General features: G+C 44.3%; 1 protein-coding gene across 25 annotated transcripts in view; it reads left to right on the top strand.

Moving 5' to 3' along the window:
* Nucleotides 1-19,529, top strand: part of lyrm9 (LYR motif containing 9) — a 56,398-nt gene that overhangs the window by 2,152 nt on the left and 34,717 nt on the right. For 9 of the 25 annotated variants that reach the window (XR_013499078.1, XR_013499087.1, XR_013499083.1 and 6 more), the window contains 2 exons: nt 12,894-12,986; nt 15,223-15,388. Coding sequence is in view for 11 of the 25 variants with exons in the window: in XM_078224754.1 (XP_078080880.1) it covers nt 12,894-12,986; nt 15,223-15,249 (120 nt within the window). In the remaining 14 variants the exon portion in view is untranslated. Of the gene's footprint in view, nt 1-12,893; nt 12,987-13,657; nt 13,728-15,222; nt 18,591-19,529 lie in introns of those variants that run through there. The other 16 variants (XM_078224747.1, XM_078224753.1, XM_078224751.1 and 13 more) reach the window with 4 other exon arrangements.

Here is a 19,529-nt window from a genome sequence, read left to right as displayed (position 1 = left end):
TTCATCTGGCGCCATTCTTCCCAGTTCAGTAACTTGAATCTGTAATCCTCAAGTCATTTAATTTAGGGGGAGGTGTTGGCCTAGTGGTATTATCACTAGATTATTAATCCAGAAACTCAGCTAATGTTCTGGGGACCCGGGTTCGAATCCTGTCACAGCAGGTGGTGGAATTTGAATTCAATAAAAAATATCTGTAATTAAGAATCTACTGATGACCATGAAACCATTGTCGATTGTCGGAAAAACCCATCTGGTTCACTAATGGCCTTTAGGGAAGGAAATCTGCCATCTTTACCTGGTCTGGCCTACATGTGACTCCAGAGTCGCTCCAAAGCAGACTCAACTGCCCTCCAAGGGCAACTAGGGATGGGCAATAAATGCTGGCCAACCAGCGACGCCCATGTCCCACGAAAGAATAAAGAAAATAAACCTTTTTTTTCCCACTTTGTTTCCTTTCTGTATCTGAGTCCAAATTTGAGGCAATCACCGATTCGTCTGTCAGTTTTGACCACTCTCACAACCTAACAACTTCTCATTTTATATTCCTATCTATATTAGCCAAACCATCATTCTTTGTGTTGTTAGCAAATTTGGATCTATGGCTCTCTATTGTATTATCCAGATCATAAATAATTATCGTGGAAAGGCCCTAGCACAGATCCTAGCGAGAGCTTAGTCACTTCCTGACAAGTTGAGCACATACTCCTTTATTCCCACACTCTGGGGTGAATTTTCCCGTTCCGCCCGCCATGGGAATCGTAGCGGGTGAGGGGCAGACCATGGAAAGGTCATTGACCTCGGGTGGGATTTTCTGGTTTCGAGGTGACCGCGGTCGGAAAATCCTGCCCTCTGTCGTCTTCTCTCTAACCAGGTCAATAATTTACCTTAAGCTCTGTGCACTTCAGTTTCTTCACCGTCTCTTTTGTGGAATATTAACCTATGCCCTTCTGGAAGTTCATTTAAGCTCCATTTGTAGACATTTGCAACTCTGCTCCCCATCCAAACAGTCTACTAACTTTAGGCACTTAAGTTTGTCAATTTATAGCATGACCTATCCGTTGCAAATCCATGTTGACCCTCCCTAATTAGCTCAAGGGATTAGCTAGGGGATTTTCACTAACTTCATTCAGTGTTGATATAAGTATACTTGTGATGCTGATAAATAAATTTAAAGTTCCTTGCAAGTGCTCAATCAGAGTCCTTAACGATGGGTGCCAATAACTTCCACACAACAGATGTAAGATGAACCGACTTATAATTTCCTGGTTTCTCTCTGTCCTATCCTTCTCATGTCATAGAGTCATAGAGGTTTACAGCATGGAAACGGGCCCTTCGGCCCAACTTGTCCATGCCACCCTTTTTTTTAAGAACTCCTAAGCTAATCCCAATTGCCTGCATTTGGCCCATATCCCTCTATATCCATCGTACCCATGTAACTATCTAAATGCTTTTTAAAAGATAAAATTGTACCCGCCTTTACTACTACCTCTGTCAGCTTGTTCCAGACACTCTCCATCCTCTGTGAAAAAATTGCCCCTTTGGACCCTTTTGTATCTCTCCCCTCTCACCTTAAACCTATGCCCTCCTAGTTTTAGACTCCCCTACCTTTGGGAAAATATATTGACCATCTACCTTGTCTATGCCCTCATTATTTTATAGACCTCTATAAGATCACCCCTCAGCCTCCTACGCTCCAGAGAAAAAAGTCTCAGTCTATTCAGCCTCTCCTTATAACTCAATCCATCAAGTCCCAGCAGCATCCTAGTAAATCTTTTCTGCACTTTCTAGTTTAATAATATCCTTTTCTATAATAGGGTGACCAGAATTGCACACAGTATTCCAAGTGTGGCCTTACCAATGTCTTGTACAACTTCAACAAGACGTCCCACCACTGCTTGTCACTAGATTATCCTAGTTAATTATTTCATTTTCACCTCTTGTACCCTTTCCTTCCCTGGGTATTCAACACTATTTTAAGAAGGTATAACAAAGATGTGGCTTGTTAGAAATGTTGAATCCCTTACCTCAAGGAGATCCATAATGTCTCTGTTCTTTTATTGTAATTGACAGATGGGAGTCTAATGTTTCCTAGGGTTATTCTAGAGATTGTAATGGGGCAAATAATTAAATATAGCCCTGGGTTCAGTCTGGAGTTTCCTGCTAACTGTGAGGAAATTATAATCCCAGCAAAGTGAAATTTTTAATGTTGGTGGCATTAATTCATAAATGCACTACAAAACAAAACTTCAAATCTCAACCAGGACTTGCCTCGGAGGAAGGTTATCTTGCCAGTGGAATTTTTATGCACAGATCCTTTTACTTATGGCTCGCATCATTTAAATCAGTAGCATCAACCTCTCTCCTGCATTCCTATCTGTGTCAAGGAGAAGGAACATGTGTCCATTGGTATGCTTGAGGCTTTCTGTGACTTGTGGACACTACTGGCTGTCTGTTGTCTAATCACAGAATACTACAGTGCAGAAGAGGCCCTTTAGCCCATCGAGTCTGCACCGACGCACGAAAGGCCCTGACCTGCCCACCCAATCCCACTTGCCAGCACTTGGCCCATTGCCTTGAATGTTATGGCGTGCCGAGTACTCATCCAGGTATTTTTTAGCGGATGTGAGGCACCCCGCCTCCTCCACCCTCCCAGGGCAGCGCATTCCAGACTGTCACCACCCTCTGGGCAAAAATGTTTTTCCTTGAATCACTCCTAAACGTCCCACCCCTCACTTTTGACTTGTGTCCCTTCGTAACTGACCCTTCAACTAAGGGGAACAGCTGCTCCCTATCCACCCTGCCCATGCCCCTCATAATTTTGAACACCTCAATCAGGCTGCCCCTCAGTCATCTCTGCTCCAGAAAAACCCAAGCTTATCCAACCTCTCTTTGTAATTTAAATGTCCCATCCCAGACAACATCCTGGTGAACCTCCTCTGCACCCTTCCAGTGCATTCACGTCCTTCCTATAATGTGACCAGAACTGCACACACTACTCCAGCTGTGTGTACTCGATTGCAAACAGCAACATATTGAATTTCTTTGTTCTTTCGTAGGATCTGGATGTCACTGGCAAAGCCAGCATTTTCTTTGATGCAAATATATACTTTATTCATAGAATACCTGAAAGAACATTACAAACATTCCAAAATGGGCAAGTGCAATCGGGTTCTTTACATACGTCAAGTTACACTCTAAGGTTCTTCAGTACAGTCAAAGAAATGTTACAGACATTTCAAAATGGTCACTACAAATTGCACAAAGGTATTTAAAAGTTGTCTACATAGAACAAGTTGCACTCCGAGGTGCTTCAATACAACTGAGGCACGTGCAATATTCACTGTACATTCTGAGTTGTTCAGCCCGAGGGGATTCTGCTCTTTTTTTTTAACCTATCCCTCATTGTATTTGAACCGATTAGCTTGCTGGGCTATCCAGAGTTAACCACATTGCTGTCGGCCCATGTGGGTCAGGCTGAGTAAGGATGGAAGATTTCAGATGGGTTTTTACATCTAATCATTTCATGTCAAGCTTCCTTTGATTAGAATCCCTGCAGTGCAGAAGGAGGCCATTCGGCCCATCGAGTCTGCACCAGCCACAATCCCACCCAGGTCCCATTCCCAAAACCCCTCATATTTACCCTGCTAATCCCCCTGACACTAGGGTTAATTTAACATGGCCAGTCAACCTAGCCCAAATATCTTTGGACTGTGGGAGGAAACTGGATCACCTGGAGGAAACCCACGCAGACACGGAGAGAATGTGCAAACTCCACACAGACAGTGATGTGAGGCGGGAATTGAACCTGGGTCCCTGGCGCTGAGGCAGCAGTGCTAACCACCGTCCCACCCTATTGGCCCTATGGTTAGGTTTTTAGTTGCGCCCTCTTAATAGGGCCACTCACCAGTGCTGAATTTGTTCTGATGGGAACCAACCCAGTGCCACCTTTTTACAAGTCCGATTAAAATAGAAGTAACTTTAACTCTTATGGTATCTGCTGCTACGTCCTGCTCATAGAGCAGACTAAACAGCTGAAATTCAACAAAATAGAGTGCTGAGTTTCATTGCTGTTTTGTGTTTTTAGTTTCAACCATTCATGCAAATGCTGTACTAGCACGTGGTTTAGACGACATGATATCTAATAGATGTGACGGCAGCAAATTAGGAAGTGGTTGGAGCCAGTTGCTCAGTAGAAAACTTCAACAGATTGAGAAAGTTGGGCAAAAGGCAGCAATGAGAGCACCAGTCGAATATTATTTTCCATTTTCCCCATTACTATTGCACTGGTCAGGAGTATTTTGAGTTTCAGTTCACATCATGAAGCCTTGAGTGTAACGTTTAGATCAATGTTCTCATTGCTTCATATATATCTTAAGCTGTGGCTGCTTGAGGTTCTGATTGAGCACCAGTGAGGCAAAATTGTGAAACCCTCAAGATCCTGAAATTTTGATTAGATTTATTATTGTCACATGTATTAGTATACAGTGAAAAATGTTTCTTGCGTGCTATACAGACAAAGCATACCGTTCATAGAGAAGGAAACGAGAGGGTGCAGAATGTAGTGTTACAGTCATAGCTGGGGTGTAGAAAAAGATCAACTGAATGCAAGGTAGGTCCATTCAAACGTTTGACGGCAGCAGGGAAGAAGCTGTTCCTGAGTCGGTTGGTACATGACCTTAGACTTTTGTATCTTTTTCCTGACAGAGGAAGGTGGAAGAGAGTATGTCTGGGGTGCGTGGGGCCCTTAATTATGCTGGCTGCTTTGCTGAGGCAGCGGGAAGTGCAGACGGAGTCAATGGATGAAAGGCTGGTTTGCGTGATGGATTGGGCTACATTCACCACCTTTTGTAGTTCCTTGCGGTCTTGGGCAGAGCAGGAGCCATACCAAGCTTTGATACAACCAGAAAGAATGCTTTCTATGGTGCATCTGTAAAAGTTGGTGAGAGATGTAAGAACATAAGAAATAGGAGCAGGAGTAGGGCATCTGGCCCCTCGAGCCTGCCCCGCCATTCAATAAGATCATGGCTGATCTGAAGTGGATCAGTTCCACTTACCCGCCTGATCCCTATAACCCCTAATTCCCTTACCAATCAGGAATCCATCTATCCGTGATTTAAACATATTCAACGAGGTAGCCTCCACCACTTCAGTGGGCAGAGAATTCCAGAGATTCACCACCCTCTGAGAGAAGAAGTTCCTCCTCAACTCTGTCCTAAACTGACCCCCCCCCCTTTATTTTGAGGCTGTGCCTTCTAGTTTCCTTTCTAAGTGGAAAGAATCTCTCCACCTCTACCCTATCCAGCCCCTTCATTATCTTATAGGTCTCTATAAGATTCCCCCCTCAGCCTTCTAAATTCCAATGAATACAAACCCAAGCTGACATGCTAAATTTCCTTAGTCTCCTGAGAAAGTAGAGGCATTAGTGGACTTTCTTAACCATAGTGCCAACATAGGGCAACCAAGATAGGTTGGTGATCTGGACACCTAAAAACTTGAAGCTCTCGACCCTTTCTACTTCGTTCCCGTTGATGTAGACAAGGGCATATTCTCCTTTACGCTTCATGAAGTCAATGACAATCTCCTTCGTTTTGAAGTAGAGCAAAGCAGCAAATATGGAATTAACTGTGCAAACTATTCATGAGTTGTATCGGGACACCCCAGAATTTGATTTGATTTATTATTGTCACATGTAGTGGGACACAGTGAAAAGTATTGTTTCTTGCACGCTATACAAACAAAACATACCGTTCATAGAAAAGGAAAGGAGAGAGTGCAGAATGTAGTGTTACAGTCATAGCCAGGGTGTAGAGAAAGATCAACTTAGTGCAACGTAAGTCCATTCAAAAGTCTGAATTAAATGAATAGATGGGAAATGGAACTATTTGCTTAAACAGGCTTTATGAATTCCAGCTTCTAATTTGGGACATTGATGACTTATGTCCACCAATGACATGAGTAATCTTTCTAATTGCAGCAGTTACATGATTGCAATATGTTGGACTGACAATTTGGATGTTGTAATGATAGTTTAGCCCTACTTGAAATATTTGTACACAAAATTAAATTACATTTGAGTGAGGCTGCTCCCCGGTTCGGTGATGCCCGTGATCTCCTAGCCCAGAGCTTGAACCGAAGTCCTAGTTTTGACCAACCTTCATTCACACCTCTAATCATAGGTAGGTGATCAGTGTGTGGGAGGAGGAAGTTCATGAAACCAGTTCATTTATAGAAATGAATAACCTTTTAAGAGATGATGACAAAAGCTCCCGCAGATGTGTTTGCTTCCTTGTGTAAAATTTGAAACCAAGGAAACAATTGAAAACCAGTATTATTTCTCAACATTCCTGAACTAATGAAGCGAATATCACCCAGGGTGTCTGTTAGTTAGTCATATCGAGTTTCTGTATGACCGGTACAAGAAAATCCAGGCATGACAACAGGATTGGAGACACTACTGCACCCTTCCATGTTTAAATAGGTAGCTATCCCAGGCACCACCATGTACAATTCCAATAACAGGACAGACCTAGCAGAGGTGGCAGCCCAGAGGTATACAGTTGGGAGGGAGTTGCCCAGGAGTTGTCAACACCGATTCTGGACCCCACGAAGTCGCATGGCATCAGCTCAAACATGGGCTTGGACACCTGCTGATTACCACCTACCGTCCCCTCAGATGATGAATCAGTACTCCTCCATGTTGAACACATGAGGGTGGCACTGGCACAGGATGTACTCTGGATGGTGGATTTCAATGTCCATCACCAAGAGTGGCTTGCTGCACTGCTATTGTCCAAGCTCCCTGACTCCTCAAGGATATAGCTGCTGGACTGGTTCTGTGGCAGGTGGTGAGGAAGCCAACAAGAGGGAAAAACCTACTTGACCTTGTCCTTAACAATCTACCTGTCACAGATGTATCTGTCCATGACTCTGTTTGTAGGAGTGATCACAGCACAGTCCTTGTGGAGTCGAAGTCCTACCTACATATGAAGAAGCCCTCCATCGTGTTGGGTGGCACTACCACTGTGCTAAATGGGATAGATTTCTAACAAGTAACATGGACTTTAGCAAGGCCTTTGACAAGGTACCGCACGGTAGGTTGTTACATAAGGTTAAATCTCTTGGGATCCAGGGTGAGGTATCTAAATGGATACAGAATTGGCTTGATGACAGAAGATAGAGGGTTGTTTTCCAAACTGGAGACCTGTGACCAGCGGTGTGCCTCAGGGATCGATGCTGGGTCCACTGTTATTTATCATTTGTATTAATGATTTGGATGAGAATGTAGAAGGCGTGGTTAGTTTGCAGATGACCCCAAGTTTGGTGGCATAGTGGATAGTGAAGAAGGTTATCTCTGTTTGCAACAGGATCTTGATCAATTGGGCCAGTGGGCTGATGAATGGCAGATGAAGTTTAATTTAGATAAATGCGAGGTGATGCATTTTGGTAGATTGAACCAGGCCAGGACTTACTCAGTTAATGGTACGGTATTGGGGAGAGTTACAAAACAAAGCGATCTAGGGGTACATGTTCATAGCTCCTTGAAAGTGGAGTCACAGGTGGACAGAGTGGTGAAGAAGGCATGCTTGGTTTCATTGGTCAGAACATTGAATAGAGGAGTTGGGATGTCTTGTTGAAGTTGTACAAGACATTGGTAAGGCCACACTTGGAATACTGTGTACAGTTCTGGTCACCCTATTATGGAAAGGATATTATTAAACTAGAAAGAGTGCAGAAAAGATTTACTAGGATACTACTGGGACTTGATGGTTTGAGTTATAAGGAGAGGCTGGATAGACTGGGACTTTTTTTTCTGGAGCGTAGAAGTCTGAGGGGTGACCTTATAGACGTCTATAAAATAATGAGGGGCATAGATCAGCTAGATAGTCAACATCTTTTCCCAAAGGTAGGGGAGTCTAAAACTAGAGGGCATAGGTTTAAGGGGAGAGATACAAAAGGGTCCAGAGGGGCAATTTTTTCACACAGACGGTGCTGAGTGTCTGGAACAAGCTGCCAGAGGTGGTAGTAGAGGTGGGTACAATTTTATCTTTTAAAAAGCATTTAGACAGTTACATGGGTAAGATGGATATAGAGAGATATGGACCAAATGGGGACTAGCTTAGGGGTTTTTAAAAAAAAAGGCGGCATGGACAAGTTGGGCTGAAGGGCCTGTTTCCATGCTGTAAACCTCTGACTCTAAGTCTAGCAACTTGAACTGGCCATCCATGAGGCACTATGATCATCAACAGCAGCAGAATTGGATACAACCCCAATCTGTAACCTCATGGCCCGGCATAACTCCTACTTTCCCATTGCCATCAAATTGGGGAATCAGTACTGGTTCAATGAGGAGTGCAGGAGGCCATGCCAGAACAGTACCAGGCATATCTAAATGAGGTGTCAGCCTGGTGAAGCTCCATTCAGGGCTACTTGCATGCCAAACAGCGAAAGTAGCTTGTGATAGACAGAGTTAAGCAATCCCTCAACCGACAGATCCCATCTAAGCTCTCCAGTCCTGCCACATCCAGTCGTGAATGGTGGTGGACAATTAAACAAGTCACTGCAGGAGGAAGAGGAGACTCCACAAATATCCCCATCCTCATGGCCAAATTATTGGAGAGGATTCTTCGAGACAGGATTTACTCCCACTTGGAAATAAGTGGACATATTGGTGAGAGGCAACATGGTTTTGTGAATTGGAGGTCGTGTTTCACTAACTTGATCGAGTTTTTCGAGGAAGTGACAAAGATGATTGAGGGTAGGGCAGTGGATGTTGTCTGCATGGACTTCAGTAAGGCCTTTGACAAGGTCCTTCATGGTAGACTGGTACAAAAGGTGAAATCGCACAGGATCAGAGGTGAGCTGGCAAGGTGGATACAGAGGGTGGCAGTGGAAGGGTGCGTTTCTGAATCGAGGGCTGTGACTAGTGGCGTTCCTCAGGGATCAGTGCTGGGACCTTTGCTGTTTGTAATATATATAAATGATTTGGAGGAAAATGTAGCTGGTTTGATTAGTAAGTTTGCGGACAACACAAAGATTGTGGATTTGCAGATAGTGATGAGGACTGTCAGAGGATACAGCAGGACATGGATTGGTTGGGGACTTGGGTGGAGAGATGGCAGATGAAGTTTAATCCGGACAAATGTGAGGTAATACATTTTGGAAGGTCAAATAAAGATAGGAAATATACAGTAAAAGGCAGAACCCTTAAGAGCATTGATCGGCAGAGAGACCTGGGTACACAGGTCACAAAGTGGCAACACAGGTCACAAAGTGGCAACGCAGGTGGAGAAGGGAGTCAAGAAGGCATGCTTGTCTTCATCGGCCGGGGCATTGAGTTAAAAAATTGGCAAGTCATGTTGCAGCTTTATAGAACCTTAGTTAGGCCACACTTGGAATATGGTGTTCAATTCTGGTCGCCACACTACCAGAAGGATGTGGAGGCTTTGGAGAGAGTACAGAAAAGATTTACCAGGATGTTGCCTGGTATGGAGGGCATTAGCTATGAGGAAAGGTTGGAGAATCTTGGTTTGTTCTCACTGGAACGACGGCGGTTGAGGGGCGACCTGATAGCAGTCTACAAGATTGAGAGGCATAGACAGAGTGGATAGTCAGAAGCTTTTTCCCAGGGTGGAAGAGTCAATTACTAGGAGGCATAAGTTTAAGGTGCGAGGGGCAAGGTTTAAAGGAGATGTACGAGGCAAGGAGATGGTGGGTGTCTAGAACTTGCTGCCAGGGGAGGTAGTGGAAGCTGATACAATAGTGACTTTTAAGGGGCATCTGGACAAATACATGAATAGGATGGGAATAGAGGGATATGGTCCCTGGAAGGGTAGGGGGTTTTAGTTGTCAGGCAACCTGGTCAGTGCAAGCTTGGAGGGACGTAGGACCTGTTCCTGTGCTGTAATTTTCTTTGTTCTCAATGATAGGGGAGCCCAGTGTAAAAGATAATGGTTGCAAATGCTTCAGCCTTATATTTTGCACTGAGGTATTGGGCTCCCTTACCACTGAGGTTTGGGGATTGTAGCTGTACTTGGGGGGGGGGGGGGGGGGGGGTAGTGCCATTTAATGTTGTTGGGCAATGGTTAGATTCTCTCTTCTTTGGAGATGGTGCGATTCCCGTTTTCTTCAGCCAGAGGGTGGTGAATCTATGGAATTTGTTGTCACAGAAGGCTGTGGAGGCCAGGTCACTGAGTGCATTAAAGAAATTAGTAAGGGGATCAAAGGTTGTGGGGAAAAGGTGGGAGGATAGGGTTGAGAAACTTATCAGCCATAATCAAATGGCAGCGCAGACTCGATGGGCTGAATGGCCTAATTCTGCTCCAATATCCACATGGACTTCAGTAATTCTGCTCCTATATCTTATGGTCATTGCCTGACAATTGTGTAGCACGAATGTTACTTGTCAGCCCTAGCCTGAATATTGTCCGGGTCTTGCTGCATTTGGGCATGGACTGCTCCGCAGACAGCAATAGAGGCTGGGTCATTGAATATATTTAAGGCTGAGTTAGACAAATTCTTGATTGACAAGTGAGTCGAGGATTATGGATGGCTGGCAAGAATGTGAAGACCAGACCACTATCAGATAAGCCTTGAATGTTGGAGCAGGCTTGAGAGACCTGTTGGCCTAATCCTGTTTCTTATGACCTGATGATATTCATGGTCCTTGCTCTTATTTGAACCTAGAGGAAATGGAGTAAATCAGAATTCATCCCAATCCAGTAAGAAGAGCTTCAATAATACAAGCAAAATACTGGAATCTGAAAGCAGAACAGTGAATGCTGGAGAAACACAGCAGGTCTGGCAGGGTGAGAAAATAGTTAACCTTTTGAGTCCCTCTGATTCCTCATCAAAACTAAATAAAGAAATCTGTTGGATATTAAACTGTAACTAGGAGAGATTGCAACAAGATATAGCAACCTTAAGCACATGAGACTGATGGCCTGGTGAGTGGGTGGGTGGACAGGGTGAAGGGAGGATTATTGCATTGCGACTATAAATGTATGGGATATTTATTTTAAAGGAAAAGGGATTTAAGATCTTAAACCCCTTTTATTAAAAATCCCATACATTTATTATTTCTTTCTTTACTTGATGCAGAGCACTGGGACATCGGTGCGCCTGCACAGTGGCGCCCCTAGAACTCAGCAGTCGGCTTCCTGGTGAGAATAGGTTCTGCCCCGCCCCCTACTGGTGAAAATTACATCTGGGCTCTTTTTTTCCTAAAGTGGCATACGATTGCGACTGGGACCCCACCCAAAAAATTGGTGCGATTCCCGTTTTCAAGCTCATTCGGCACTGAGAATTCTTTTGGTAAGATCGCCCCTTCGAAATCATCAAGTCCATTCAGTTCATAGAATCCCTACAGTGCAGAAGGAGACCATTTGACCCATCGAGCCTGGACCAACAATCCCCCAGGCCCTATTCCCGTAACGTACTTACCCTGCTAGTCCCCCAGACACTGAGGGTCAATTTAGCATGGCCAATCAACCTAACCTGCACATCTTTGGAGTATGGGAGGAAACCCACGCAGATATGGGGAGAATGTGCAAACTGCACACAGACAGTCACCCAAGGCCAGAATTGAACCCAGGTCCCTAGCGCTGTGAGGCATCAGTGCTAACCACTGTGCAGTTTTCACGTTGGGCAGCTCCAATTGTTCCTGTTGCATCAAGATTTCTAGTGGACTTTACTTCAGAAGAAGGGCACTCGTGGCACAGATACTCAACCTACTCCTGTGCCCACAAGTTCAATTGAATTAAGTCCAGCATCACCAGAGTTGCTGGAGTCATTAGTGGCATTGCACAGATCACATCGTAGTCACAAAGCTCCTGAAGACTGACTTATAATTCACAGCACCAGGGACCCGGGTTCGATCCCCGGCTTGGGTCACTGTCTGTGTGGAGTCTGCACGTTCTCCCCGTGTCTGCGTGGGTTTCCTCCGGGTGCTCCGGTTTCCTCCACAGTCCAAAGATGTGCGGGTTAGGTGGATTGGCCATGCTAAATTGTCCCTTAGTGTCAGGGGAATTAGCTAGGGTAAATGCATGGGGTTATGGGGATAGGGCCTGGGTGGGATTGTGGTCGGTGCAGACTCAATGGGCCGAATGGCCGCCTTCTGCACTGTAGGATTCTATGAATTATTTTCGTTGTATTTCTGCCCTGAAGGGGGATTGAAATTTAAGTGGGGGTGAGGGGGAGGAGAAGTGTATAACATTATTATGCATCATCTTATTTAAATCGATTACTAACGTCATCAGCTGTTAGCTGTGTTTAACTGCTGTTAGTTCTGATTCTTTTCTATTGCTGTTAATTGGATGTTTAACTCGCAGCTCCTGAAAGAAGAAAAGCTTTCACAATGCATTTCTACTACCTTTTTATGGTCGAGTTACCACAATAGTCAACTCCAAATAGGATCTGGGGGTGCAGCAGCACCCCTTTTGGTCAGACATATTGCAGCCCTTGGGGCTCAACATTGAGTTCGGCAGCTTTAGATTGTGACCTCCCTCCTCTAACTTAAACCCCTTTTAAAAAAATATCCCATACATGCGTTGCCTCAATGCCCCCCCACACACCTCTCCCCCAGCAGATCATCTGTCTTTTGTTGTTAGAGTTTGTACATTTTACTGCAATCTCTCTCAGTTACACTTTAAAATCCAACACATTCTCCCTCCTCTTCCAAAGGGCCAAAAGGACTTGGACCATTAACACTGCTTTCTCTGTTACAGATGCTGTCAGACCTGTTAGGTTTCTCTAGCATCCTCTCTTCTTGTCCCAGAAAGGATCTCTTGGGGGTCACGAGTATCAGAGTTATGTTTTTATGGTTTGTTGTTTTTTTTTAAAAAACAGTATCCACAAACAAACTTGAGGATAAATTCAGTGGCTTTTACACATTACAGAATTTTAACGTTCATGAAGATGAAGATGATCCAGAGCGAATTCAACAAATTATCAAAAGGGCAATTGAAGATGCTGATTGGGTCCTGGCTAAAGTAAGTGTGCTTAGCTCATTGTGCCATTGGAATTTTTGATAATGTTTTATGGTGTTTATGGATGGTGTGCCATCAGGAGCTGGTGTTAATACTCTGTCCAGCAAAGGCACACTACGTAACAAAGAGCCAAGCTCAGAGAGCTGCTTTTTCACAGGTCCTGAGACGTCATAGAACATAGAACATTACAGCGCAGTACAGGCCCTTCAGCCCTCAATGTTGTGCCGACCTGTGAAACCAATCTAAAGTCCATCTAACCTACACTATTCCAATATCATCCATATGATTATCCAGTGACCCTTTAAATGCCCTTAATATTAACGAGTCCACTACTGTTGTAGGCAGGGCATTCCACGCCCTTACTACTCTCTGAGTAAAGAACCTACCTCTGACATCTGTCCTATATCTATCACCCCTCAATTTAAAGCTATGTCCCCTCGTGCGAGCCATCACCATCCGAGGAAAAAGGCTCTCACTGTCCACCCTGTCTAATCCTCTGATCATCTTGTAAAAGATAGTCATAGTCAGAGGTTTACAACATGGAAACAGGCCCTTCAGCCCAACTTGTCCATGCTGCCTATATTTTTGGAAGTTACAAGTGGAGAAATTGCTTTCACTTTGCTGCACTCATTGTATTTTAAAAATTAATATCCTGAATTATTCTATCTCCCAAGGTATGAATCCCCTGTTGTCACACTTTTCTGTTCATATTTACAATGAGATGTTTTGTTAACTGTCATCTCGCCACGATTGTATGAACCGGCGGACACGTTTTCATTCTAAATGGTGTATCCTAGAACATTGATGACAACCTGCATATGGACTTCCTCTGTGTGCTAGTTATCGAGAACTTGCTCACTAATATCATAGAGAAGACAACCACCTAAAAGTAACCTCCCAGTGTGAAAAGCATGGATGCTTCCATAGGCACTGTGGCACAGTGGTTAGCACTGCTGCCTCACAGCGCCAAGGACCCTGGGTTCAGTTCCCGGCTTGGGTCACTATCTGTGTGGAGTCTGAACATTCTCCCTGTGTCTGCATGGGTTTCGTCCAGATGCTCCGGTTTCCTCCCACAGTCCGAAAGACGCACTGGTTAGGTGCATTGGCCATGCTAAATTCTCCCTCAGTGTACCCGAGCAGGCGTCAGAGTGTGGCGACCAGGGAATTTTGACAGTAACTTCATTGCAGTGTTCTTGTAACTCTACTTTTGACACAATTAAATAATAATAAAACCACCAATAATAATGCCATCCACAGCTATGGATTCCATGAGCTCCAAATGAATTCTTATTGGTGCTTATATCAGTGATTAAGTGCATAGGTGATACAGAAATAAAATCTGAAAAGTTGTAAATGCATTGGTCAGGCAACGTCATTATGACCATACAAAATAGGAGCAGAAGTAGGCCATTTGGCCCCTCCACCCTGTGCAGCCTCGTTAAGATCATGGCTGATCTGTTTGTGGTTTCAAGTTCTATATTCCCATCTATCGCTGATAACCTTTGATTCCTGACAGGAACTGAATCAATCTACTGCCGCCTTAAAATATTCAGCGACGCCCACCTCTACCATTTCCTGTGGCAGAGTTCCAAAGCCGTACAACCCTCTGAGGAAAAGGTTTTCCTCACCTCTGTCCTAAAAGGGTGACCCCTAATTTTAAAACCGTGCCCCCTAGTTCTGGAAGGGAAAAGGGCAGAGTTTGGTCTTATTTTCTACGTATGTACTTTTTGTCAAAAGGTTTAGGTTGGGTTTCACAAGTAGGCTTACATTATCACTGCAATGAAGTTACTGTGGAAAATCCCCTTGTCGCCGCACTCCGGCCCCTGTTCGGGTACACTGGGGGAGAATTTAGCATTTAACCAGCGCGTCTTTCGGACTGTGGGAGGAAACCGGAGCGGCTGGAGGAAACCCACGCAGACACGGGGAGAACATGAAGACTCCGCACAGGCAGTGACGCAAGCTGGGAATCGAACCCGGGTCCCTGGCACTGAGGCAGCAGTGCTAACCACTGTGCCGCCCGCTTACAGATTTGTGTTCTGCGAGTTTCTCTACATGAGACTCCTAATCTTAGTCTGTTGTCCGGTTAGTTAGATTAGAGAGAACATGTGCATTTCCTGGAGACAACAATACAGAGAGGGTTGGTGGTGGGGGAACTGCAGGTTGTGTGTGCCCCCCTCGTCCAGCAGTTCGAATCTGCCTCGGCTCAAACTTGTTTAAACTTTAACTTTATGTTTTGCAGTATAAAAATCCGGAGCAAAAGAAGTAACAGAAAGAGACCCGCAGCCCAAGCAAGCAAAGTGACGAGGGTGATGCTAAAGATTTAAAGGTTAACAGGAACTCATTCACTGCAAATCTGCTCAGTGGATTTATGGAGGAAACAACTTGAAGTAAAGAAATGGACAAAGGTGAATGAGTTTCAGGGTTGTAATCTGTTTTTGAAAGTCGGGTCAGGCCACGTTTTTATGCGCTTTCAATTGAGATCAAATCTGAACCTTGGTGAATTCCGGACTCCGAACCATGTTTTACCAACTGTTCACTAATGAGCTCGAATGTCACTACATGAAGCAATTCACATTTGGGTCTTACTTCCTTGACAAGCTCTTTCTAGCTAATCTGATTGTAATAGAAGGAAGTGCATAACTGTTTAATATAAAACCGACTGTGGCATTTTAGCTGTCTCATTTTGTTACTAGGTGACCTGAGCACAGGCATTTTGTGTCGTAAGTTGTTAAATTCTGTTCCATTGATTTCAATAGCCAGGGTATATTTACACACCATTTCTCAACTACCCATCCTTCTCGAGTTGCAAAACACACAACCTTTATAAAAGAATACAAGAGTTGGGAAATCCTGTTGCAGCTGTATAAAACCTTGGTTAGGCCACATTTGGAGTATTGAGTGCAGTTCTGGTCGCCACACTCCCAGAAGGACGTGGAAGGTTTGGAGAGAGTGCAAAGAAGGTTCACCAGGATGTTGCCTGGTCTCGAGGGTGTTGGCTATGAGGAGAGGTTGAACAAACTAGGATTGTTCTCAGTGGAACAATGGAGGCAGAGGGGAGGCCTGATAGAATTATGAGAGGCATAGACAGGGTGGATATTCAGAGGCTTTTTCCAAGGGTGGAAGCGTCCATTACAAGGGGGCACAGGCTCAAGGTGAGGGGGTAAAGTTTAAGGGAGAGGTGCTGGAGAGGTTTCTCACACAGTGGTGGGTTCCTGGAATGCGCTGCCAGAGGAGGTGGTGGAAGTGGGCACATTAGCAACATTTAAGCGGCATCTGGATGGGTACATGAATGGGGAGGGCATAGAGGGATACGGACCAAGTAAGGGCAGAAGGTTTTTTTTTTAGTTAGGGCATCATGATCAGCACAGGCTTGGAGGGCCGAAGGATCTGTTCCTGTGCTGTACTGTTCTTTATTCTTAAAATAACCTAACTTTTGGAAAGTATTGTAATATTTCTTCAGAAAGTATCTTGATCTCATTCCTACTTTGAAGGAATGCAGACTGTCTCAAAACTGTTGTTTTTTTTGAGTGGCTTAGAAGCAGAGTGGAGATCCAAAGTGACAGGTTTCCGTGAGCACAAAGATATACCTCATGGTGAGTGTGGGGGATACATGTATTTTTTCCTCTTTGATTTATAAGGATTTTCATTCATTCTAGATTATGGCTCACTATTATCTTTTTAATGCATTAATTCAGCTAACATTGGGGGGGGGGGGGGGGGGGAGAGGGGGTGGCACAGTGGTTAGCACTGTTGCCTCACAGCGCCAGGTACCCGGGTTCGATTCCTGCCTGGGTCATTGTCTGTGTGGAGTTTGCACGTTCTCCCCGTGTCTGTGTGGGGGTCCTCCGGTTTCCTCCCACACTCCAAAGATGTGCGGGCTAGGTGGATTGGCCATGCAGAATTGCCCCTTAGTGTCGGGGGAGGGGGCTAGCTAGAGTAAATGCATGGGGTTATGGGAATAAGGCCTGGGTGGGATTGTGGTCGGTGCAGACTCGATGGGCCAAATGGCCTCCTTCTGCACTGTAGGGATTCTATGAGCATTGCAGATTATTATCCTGTTTTCTGTTCTACAATATTGTAATTCTGCGTTCAATCATTTTAGTTGTGTTACTATCCTTGTAAACAATGAAATGATTTTTTAAAAATTCTGGATAAAATCTGGTAAATTTTACAGTTTGGTTGAATTGTAAATGCACCAGAATCGCCCTCGGGCAGTGCTCATGGTTTTATGAGGAGCTTCGGTGCCCCGAGCAAGGGAGGAAAAATCTCAAGTAGAATTCATACTCCTTATTGGCATAATGAATGGTAGCTGATGCTTGTGGCACCTTGTATCAGCACATGTCATTACTAACAGGAGAAGAGGCAGCACAGTGGTTAGCATTGCTGCCTCACAGCCCCAGGGACCCGGGTTCAATTCCGGCCTTGGGTAACTGTGTGGAGTTTGCAGTTTCTCTGTGTCTGTGTGGGTTCCCTCCGGGTGCTCCCGTTTCCTCCCACATCCAAAGATGTTCAGGTTAGGTGGATTAGCCATGATAAATTACCCCTTAGTGTCCAAGATGTATTGGTTAGGTTGATTATCGTCATGATTAAAGGTGCAGGGTTACGGGGATAGGGTTGTGGAAGGGCCTGCATAATATACTCTGACAGAGTCAGTGCAGACCCAGTGGGCTGAATGGCCTCCTTCTGCAGTGTAGGGATTGTATGAAAGAGAGAGATCAGTGAAGTGGGAGGTTGCTCTAGAGTTTGATTTTCAGTTGGAAAACAGACAATTTTGGCCAGAAAGGGAAAACAAGTCAAATTTAAAATTTCTGACTCATTAATTGATAGTGTCAGTTTTTCTCAGTTGGTGGCATTCTTGGCTCCAGAATTGAAAGATTGTGAGTTCAAGGCCCACTTTGGGGCTTGGGGACACGTAAACCAGGGCAATACTGGGCGTTGCTGTATTTTCTGAGATGTTGTTACTTGGATAAGCTGTTTAATTGAGGACTTATCCTGGCATACACAAGATCCCATCCTGCTTTTCATTAGAGCAATTCCACCAGTGTGATGACCAGAATTCAGTTGAGCAACAACTCCAGAATCACTAACTGGTCATTCACCTTACTAGTAAAAACAAAATGCTAGAAATACCCAGCAGGTCTGGCAGCATCCGTGGAGAGAGGAACGGGTCCAAAACTTGCTGTGTGTAAATCAGCCGCTGTTTGTCTACGACGTAACAGTCGACTACACGTCAAAAAATAATTCATTTGGCTGTGAAATGCTTTGGGATGTCCTGAAGATGTAAGTACTTTCTAAATGAATTTTGTCTTTTATTTATGTTGGATGTTTGTCAGATGTTTTTGCTATCCTGAGGGTTGCTCATTCCATTTGAATTGGCTTAGGTGATCTTGATTGTGCTGAATAGCATCAAAACTATTAACTGCCAAAGCACTAGTTGAAGCCTGTATCTTACAACGCCCTTCACAGTTCTAATATCAATATTAAAATGGATACTTATCTTGTACCAGATCGGCCTGTGCCAAATGCCTTGAGACCTACTGTTTCGTTGCTGGTGCAGTTCCAATCCCAGACACATAACTGCTGCCAAAATAAACACTGTTTACCTTACCTTTTTTGTACGTGTGGTGTTGTCTATTCATATCACTATCACAGTGACACAGCACAACATTGCAGCGTTGCTGAAAACCCCAAGATAAATTATACGAGGTTGGAAAATTTGTTGCAATTCCCTCCTCTTACCTGGGTTTTTTAACAATTTTTTAATTAGAGGATTGGATCACGATGCGGCTATGAATATTCTGGCCCAGGTCTTGGATTGCTGTTTGTACATTGGAAAGACTTTTCATTTGATGACTACCTGCAAAGAAAGGTTGTGTTTAGTTTCTGGGATGGGAAGGACTATTTTACTGAGAACTCCCAGATTATCTTGAATGTTTGATGTACATACCATGCTTTGTGGGTGCCCAGTACATGCCTGTATACACGCAAGTGGTTAAATCCAATGCCCTGTGCACCTTTTGCAATTTATTCTGTGCAGCCTCCTTTTACACTTCTGTTCAAATTTTCATTGACTTTTTGGCATTGTATAAGTAACAGATGCAGCAATTTTGAAGATTGCAATCATATATCAATAATACTTGGGCAAATATCTGCACATGCTCACAAATTATCTTTCCAAAATGTTTTTCAATATTGCATAAAACAACACAGGATTGAAGATGTTTCCATGAGTCAGAGAGATTAGGACCTGAGGGCACAGCCTCATAATAAAGGGACGACCCTTTAGAACCAAGATGAGGAGGAATTTCCTCCACCATAGAGTGGTGAAGCTATGGGTTTCATTGTTTAAAGTTTGCGTTTTATTTATTAGTGTCACAAGTAGGCTTACAGTAACACTGCAATGAAGTTATTGTGAAAATCCTCTAGTCGCCACACTCCTGTTCGGGTACACTAAGGGAGAATTTAGCATGGCCAATGCACCTAACCAGCGCGTTTTTCGGACTGTGGGAGGAAACCGGAGGAAACCCATGTAGAGACAGGGAGAAC

This window comes from Mustelus asterias, chromosome 12, assembly GCF_964213995.1.
Source record: "Mustelus asterias chromosome 12, sMusAst1.hap1.1, whole genome shotgun sequence".
Taxonomy (NCBI): Eukaryota; Metazoa; Chordata; class Chondrichthyes; order Carcharhiniformes; family Triakidae; genus Mustelus; species Mustelus asterias.
This window is presented reverse-complemented; position numbering and strand designations above follow the sequence as displayed.